The 7,721-nt window shown below is 43.0% G+C and overlaps 1 protein-coding gene across 15 annotated transcripts in view; it reads right to left on the reverse strand.

Moving 5' to 3' along the window:
* Positions 1 to 7,391, reverse strand: part of LOC6737094 (Down syndrome cell adhesion molecule-like protein Dscam2) — a 30,799-nt gene extending 23,408 nt beyond the window's left edge. For 10 of the 15 annotated variants that reach the window (XM_039293043.2, XM_039293042.2, XM_039293041.2 and 7 more), the window contains exons 1-4: positions 6,720 to 7,390; positions 1,117 to 1,449; positions 876 to 1,037; positions 69 to 215 (exon numbers count right to left, since the gene is read on the reverse strand). In XM_039293043.2, the coding sequence (XP_039148977.1) occupies positions 69 to 215; positions 876 to 1,037; positions 1,117 to 1,449; positions 6,720 to 6,768 (691 nt within the window). In that variant the 5' untranslated portion in view covers positions 6,769 to 7,390. Of the gene's footprint in view, positions 1 to 68; positions 216 to 875; positions 1,038 to 1,116; positions 1,450 to 6,719 lie in introns of all 15 variants that reach the window. The other 5 variants (XM_039293044.2, XM_039293050.2, XM_039293048.2 and 2 more) reach the window with 1 other exon arrangement.
* Between the last annotated feature and the right edge of the window lie 330 nt (positions 7,392 to 7,721).

Here is a 7,721-nt window from a genome sequence, read left to right on the forward strand (position 1 = left end):
TGCGGTCCTGGAATCGGGGTTTTTGGGGCTTTGGCCATGGGCCTGGGCCTGGGCCTGGGTATACTCACAATTAATACGCAGTCGGGTGGGTGAACTGACGACCACCTGGCGGGTGAGGCGGTGCATGCTGCGGCAGCGGAAGGACTGCGACTCATCGCTCTCCTGCAGATTGTGGATGAGCAGCTCGCCGGTGGGCAGCAAGTGGAATTTGCCATCTGGTGGAAAGGAAATACAAGAAAAAGCTATGAGTGCACTTCCCTACGATGAACTGTTGCCAGAACTCAACTCAAAAGCCAAGCAAGTATACACATAAAAGAGAAGGGTTAAAGTTCCACTAGAAGTTAAGCCAAGTAGCAGAAAAAAATATATTCTTGAAGTTAAAACTTGGATATAAAAAGGAGACTCTTAGTCTCTGCATTGGCATTCCTGCTGACAGGATTAATCAAGATGGATGCCTCCATTCTGTCGCACGGTTCTGATTCAAATCTTCTGCCAGACACTCTTGACCTTTCCGGATAGTTTACTCGCCACAAAAGCCGGTGGAATTTCGAAAAACAGGGGGGACACGCTCTTTGTAATATAGACAACCGGGAACGCCAGCTCTTTGTGGAGTGGGTTAAGGCAAGCCAAAAGCTCGTCTCAAATTGCTAAAGGACAATGTTAATTATGCACCAAAGGACCAAAAGGAGACTGAAAACTGAGGGGCAGGTGCGGACGCAAATGGCAGTTAAGCAGGCAAACATGTGAGGCAAATACTGCAAACAAACAATGCACTTTGTTGGCTTGTCGCAGGGATGCAGAACAGAACCGAGCTGAGCTCCTCTTCATTTCGTTTCCTTTCGGTTTCTGGCAGAAGGACGACAGAGGTAACTTACCGCCTTGCAACGAGGGATAGATGTAGATAGCGGGTTCATGAACCCACGAGACCACTCGTACCAATTCCTTGACGAACGTGGGCACCACGCAGCGCAGAATGGCGGTGCATCCCCTTGCGGCAGATAGCACCTCCACGTCCACTTTGTAGGCCTGGGCCACAACTGCAGCGGAGTATGAAAAAAAAAAATATATATATTATATAATGCTGCCACGCCCACACATCGCACTGTCGCCACTCACCCGCCCTCACTTGCACGTCCCGCGAAACGATGCGACCCACCGAATTGCTGGCAATGCAGCGATAGATCGTGTTGTGCACATCCTGGTGGTAGGCTGCCGCGGCGAATGGCATCAGGACGAGCGTACCGTTCCGCAGGACACGTCGCACTCCATGGATCTCGGTCACCGCCGAGCCATCCGCGTGCACCCAGTCGACCGTCGGCTGCGGACTTCCGGAGGCCGAGCAGTCCAGCCAGCCGCCGGAGGAGTTCGAGAACTCCACCCGACCGGGTGGCTCCATCACGAATCCGGGACCGCGCAGGTGGGCTTCGAACGGTTCACTGCAGGTGTTATCTGGAAAGTAGAAGTTTATTGTTAAAAAGAGTTAAATAGTAATTATTTTAATAGCATCAAAATAGAAATATTGTTAAAATTTGTACTTTAAACCTTTATCTTTAAAAGCATGATAAATGGAATTGAATTCCTTGCCAAGGACCGAAAAACCCTTTAAGGATAAATAAATTCAGCAATGGCTGCTCTAGATTTTCAGCTGAATAAATGCATTTATGATCGTAAAACATTTTACTACCCCATACATCATTTACAGGCCGCATAAAAATGCAGGAAAATAATCCCCAATCATGCATTAAAATTGTGAGCTGGCGTAAACAAAAGCAATAATCCCGGGGAGATATCAAAAATTCATAAAGGGCCGCTGGCCTTCTCGGGTGCGCAAATCCCTTGAGACCTTTTTGCACTTTAATAAGCATTTTACATTTTTTATAATGCCCAGCCATTGTCGCATTCGAAAGTCGGGGGTTTTCCTTACATCGGAGAGCTCCTTTTGCGAGCAAACAGATTTAGCCTTATCCCAAATTAGAATAACACTTTTGGTCTTTAGATCGGGCTGCTCTTCTAGATGTTCCCAATGGCCCCCAGACCCAAATACATAAACTACGAGTATGTATGTATGCCGAGTGGGGTTGGGGGTATATATCTATATATATCTGCATGTATATGTATATTTCTCCAAATTGACATTTCGCTTCATATTCCACATGAATGCGCCTCGGCTGTCTGTCTGCCACCGAAGCGGGCATCTTTCCCTGCGGCGCTGTGCAAATCCTTGCAACTCGTTCAATCTATCCCAGCATTCGTCCTGCCCGGGACTTCAGGACACCAGGACTCCCGATCCGTCCGCCCTCGTCCCTAGAAGTCATTGTGTCTGCAATTAGAGTTGTTTTTGTTGGTTTTGTTTTTCTCCCATTTATTCCCCCTTTTATTTTTTTTCCCTTTTTTTTGCCTTTCTGTGTTTTGTTCTTTTTGGCTTTGTACGCTTTTTGTTGTGCCTGGCCAGGCGCTTTTTGTTTTACGCTCGACAGCATGGATTTTTATGTAACTGCTTTCTGGTTTCGCCTCCGTCTGTCTCATCGCCTCGTTTTGCTTTTCCCCGCTGATTTCATGGCTTTCCATTGCTTCTCCAGCGGCAAGGATCACACGCAAAAAAAAATGGACTTAAATCGATCTTTAGTTATATCAAAATATCTAGCAAAATATCATCACCAAAATTTATGCAATAATCAAACATGCTTTCAAATTACTGATTTAATGCATAAAATTACTATTTGATTTAGTTGAGAATTGTGTATTTAGAATCCATATCCTATGTCAGCAATGATTGACATAAATAAGACTATGCCTAATTTATTTTCTACTGTGCAATCATGGCTCCTGGACCAGGATGCGGATAAGGACGAGGCCTCTGCCAGGCCATAAAATTATTGCAAGTATGTCTTGAGGATGCTTGGCACTCGTTTCTCATTTTTTCAGCTTTTCGGTTGGAAAGGGTATGTTTTACGAGTTTTGTGCCTTTGAGCAGGATCCCATGTGTGTAAGTATGTGCTACATATGTGTATGTGTGTGTGTGGCCTGGTGCATGTGTACATCCACTTGTAGGGGTTTTATTCTTTCCTGCGAAAACAAAAAGTCCACCCTATCCGTACTCCTATGCGTGTGCTCTTCCTGAACGTCCTGCATGTATGCATGTGTGGGTGAGCTTCATGCCAACTCGAACTCTTGTTTTTCTTGCCTTCCGGCCTATTCCAATGCTCCAATGGCAAAATCGAAAAAAAAACTTCATTCAAGGCATTTCACTTACGTTCAAATTTGAGAAACAGCTTGATGAACTTTTAAAAATTTTCCAAGAAAAGCTTTAGGTAATTTAACGATTTCAACATCGTTTTCGAAAAATAATAACTCTTAAAAATAAAATTATTTTAAATTTTATTAAGACTATGTACGATTAAGCTTTTAATTTAGTTTATTTTTGCTTGCTTGCTTGCAGATTTCTGGTTATCCAGATAAAATGCTAGTATGGTAATTTGCCAATGCTATTATCTTCACATTTACATAGTCGATACCAATTCCATCACCTTTGTGTTGTCACAATTGAGTGTTTCCCAATCAATTGAGACAGGATTTTTTGGTCAATGGAAAAGCGCATTTGAGCTGTCTACATTTTCCACAAATTTCTTTCCCAAATTGTTTTCCCAGCTTGGTTTTCTGCAACACCTGCAGCACTCTACATGCGACTCCATGTGCAACTGGCCCCCGGGCCCCGCCCACTTTTCCCAGCACCCCTCAAAAAAAAAACCCTTTTTTCCTTTGGCTCGCATTTCCGCTCGTTTTGTGTCGTACATTTCACATTTCACTCCGTTCACTCCGAATGTGTTTCCCTTCCACTTGTTCGAGTCTTGAGGGGTTACTTTGCCAAGCTTCTCAGACATTATTTTTCCTGTGTGTCTGTGTGTGTTTTTTTACTCCTTTTTTTCCTGCTCCTCGAAATTTATATATGTATATATTTTTTTTCTGTTTGGATTATGCCCTTTTGGCACTTTTCGAAATTATTTCGTTGCCTCCAGGCGGGCGGCTGTGATGCATGTTGTGTGGCTGCAATGTGTCTGCACTCGGCTGGCAATGCAGTGGTAATATTTCTAATGGGCCCCGATCCTAGGGACAGCCCAAGTCACCCATTAAAGCCACACAAAAAAATATGGGATACTATATCTATAGCGGGCTTTAAGACCACAGAAATTCTAGGGCTCTGCCGGAAATGGGCGACGAACCTTGTAAGCAATCAGCTCGAAAAGTACAGGAAATTCAATTTTTATGCGCAAAAAACAAGCGGCAGGAAGGCGTGACCCAAACACCCAAAGATATCGGACTCAATATTGCTTGGCCAAAAAGGAAAGAAAAAACGAAGAAGGTAAGGGAAAACTTGAAAGAAGTTAAAACGTTTACAGACCAACGCGCCGCCCAACAACAAAACGGCCACGAAACTAATAATAATTGTAAATAACTTGATTTTCCTGCTGCCTTGGCCAAAGTCCCAGTCCCAGTAAGATGTGCTCCAGTTGGCCTAAAGTGCACGAAGCAGTCGGTTGGCATGGGGGCCAGGACGATTCCAATAAGACGTTCGAAATCTTTTGTTGGCCGAATTGTTTTGCACAACGAGAGCAACAAATAAAATCGAATACATTGGGAAGTTCAGATTGAATTTGGGAAAATCTAGCGGTTCACTTGGAACTTTAATATTGATGCTTAAAGAGTTTGGTCTCTTAATAAAGTTTGGAATATATATAATAGGGCATAGATAAAGGGTATAGATACCAAAATTATATTTAATCCATGACTCTATTAATTTAAATAAATCTATTTAAAAATTTTACAAATTAAAAGATTATCTAATGAATATTACTAGAACAATTTAAAACCCGAAGTTAGGTTGCGAAAAACACCTCTAAACTAAATTCTTGCCAGTTCATTGTAATCATATTTTTACTAAATACTTCTTTAAAAGTACACATTTTACTGACAAACCCCAAATTCATTAAACTTTTTTTATATCAGGCTAAATCATTAATAATGCCAGCAACAGAAATTAAGATTTTCGGGTATAACCGGACTTTCCAAGTTAGATTGCCATCTGGTGAACATTTCATTTAAACTTTATCCCTTGCACTTCATTAATCCTACAACAAATTAAAGCGTTTGTCATAAACGGTTTAAAACATAATCAATCATAGTGTGCGGGAAAACTTTTGCTTTGGCCATAATTTTTCATAATTTTCCCATCACAAACTCGAACCGTTTTTCCCCCAGCTCAAATCTAATCGGATTTTCGCCATTGTTGTTGTCGGGTGCTGGTGATTTTATATAACGTATTATATTTTATGATTATCTGCATGAAAATGGAATAACAACACCGAAAAATGTGAGCCATCTCTCACAACGGCGGAGCAAAAAAGTGTGTACGCTTAGACGTTGAGCAACAATTTCATTTGCATATTTTTCATTTGCTCCTGGCTCCGTCGAGGGTGCGAATATATACGTTTGTGGACGAGTATGAAACATGAAATATCCGTGCGGCATTTCGATATTTTTTTTTATATTTTTATTATTATTTTTTTTTTTTTGGTTAGCGAATAGACATGTAAGCCAGTCACCAACGAATGCCAGAGCTGGGCAATGAAAACGGGAAAATATCAAATTTCCAAAAGAGGTTTTCGCCCCGCACTCATGGCTCTTCGGATATGAAAAGGTCGGTGGGTCGATCGAGTGTTCTGCTCCTGACACATTTCATTAGCCTGTCCCGCACACACATTCAAATGCACAGAGAGAAAATATTAGAAAGATTGTGACTGAGGTGAAAAACCCATTTAAAAAGCTTTTCGTTCGATTTTGGCACAGACACGACAAATGTCCTTTGTTATCCTAATGATATACAACTTTAAAATAATGATTTAGACAAAATATATTTTTATATATTCATATAATATTTTTTAAACGGATATTTTCAGAAAATTTTGACATATTGAACCAGTACCAGTTTAATCTGATTTTGCAAAGCTTTTTTTTGGAATTTATTCTCTCTGTGTATACACACATATAACGAGTAGATGGGATAGTCGTTTTGTGTGGCATAAATTGACGCCTGGTTTTTATCATAAGGCAATTTCATATTATGCTTGGGCATTTCGGCTTTAGTTTTTCAGGCAATTTTATGGTCTCCGGTCTTCGTCCTGATACTGGTCCTGGTCCTGACTGCTCCATAAAGAGACCAAGTCATTTGCACTTAGTTCTGGGCGAGCGACACTCGTATATAACATATAAATTATGGCACCTCCTCACACGCATGAATCACCATAAATTCAGGTCTTTCTACGCCACTGAAGATTTGCCTTTGAATGATAATAAACTGAGTAATTGCCTTGACTGAAGATAATTCTTGGCCGACTTTTTTCTTGTTGCCGCCTAAGCCGCCGAGAGTATCCCGCAAAAGCCCCCAAATCCTTTTGTTTTACTCGCAAGACTTAATAATAAGTTCCGTTTCGGAGGCGTAAGCCGAGTTACGAAAAGGGAAAAATAACACTCCGACAGCTGTTGGGGCTTATGGTTGGAAAATCGCACGCACAGTGCCGGTGCCGGAAAAACAAAAAGCACTAAGCATAGCAATACTTTGCGGCGCGTGCCGAGCGACTTAGGGAAAACCAAGAAGAGGCGCCTAAAATGCCGGGAGGCCGGCTTAAGAGTTTTCCCGGAGAAAAGTTGATGGTGGCACCTACCCAGATTGAGCAGCAGGAGAATCACAAAGAAGCGGCTACTAATCCACATGTTTACCGGCTTCTGTTTTGATTCTGATTTGAATTTCGTTGAAATTTTTGTTTTATTATTTGTTGCCTTTTTTTGATTTGCTGGGTTTTTAGCTGAGCTTTTTTCAGGAATTTTTCGTGGGCAGTGAGCTGTACAATTTTGATTTGGCTTTCGCTTTTGAGCGGTTTTACATTGCAGACACTTGACTCCTCTTCTCACATACTTTTGGCACTTTTGTATCTTTCAGATTCTTTCTATTCACTTTGGTGATTTGTGGTTTGGATGATTTGGTGTTTTGTTATGTTTTAGTGGACTGCATGGCCCGGTGCCGGCACACTTTGCTACACGAAAACTAGGCACTCTCCCGCCAGGACAACCGACTGCCAGCAAGGACTCGACTTGACTGCGCGCCGCCGGAACCGAAGTGTTGGCCAAGTTAGGAGCTCTTACACCAAAAAGTAGGGGCACTTTCACACACACACACACACACTCCGCGGCTCTCTTCCACGCTCTCTTCGGCGAGAATTCACCACACGCAGTCACTTTCGGCACTCAGTCCCGATGCATTTTCAATCCAACTTCCGTCGTCCACCAGAGCCGTGCGTATCCTTCGAGCCTCGAACAGCAACTGCCGGATGCGGCGACCACCAGCTCTTTGGTGGCTCAGCAGGCTCTCGTGCTCGACGACATTTCAGTGGTGCAGTTGGCAGCACCGCCAGTGGCTGCTCTCCGCGCATGCGCACCACCATTTGTTGTCTGTGGTTAGGCACGACCTTTTTGGAGCGCCTTCGAAACAGCTGTGTTTACACTGGACCACTTGGGTGGTGCGGCCACACAGGGAAATGGGCGGTTGGGTGGTGGGACGGTGGTGCGGCCACATGCGTGAGTGCCTAGCTGAATGTTTCAATTATTTCGGCCAGCTCCATCTTGCCTTGGCATAGATTAGGCATCATGAACTCGGCTAGGCTGATGAT

Source organism: Drosophila simulans, chromosome 3L (genome assembly GCF_016746395.2).
Source record: "Drosophila simulans strain w501 chromosome 3L, Prin_Dsim_3.1, whole genome shotgun sequence".
NCBI classification, from domain to species: Eukaryota; Metazoa; Arthropoda; class Insecta; order Diptera; family Drosophilidae; genus Drosophila; species Drosophila simulans.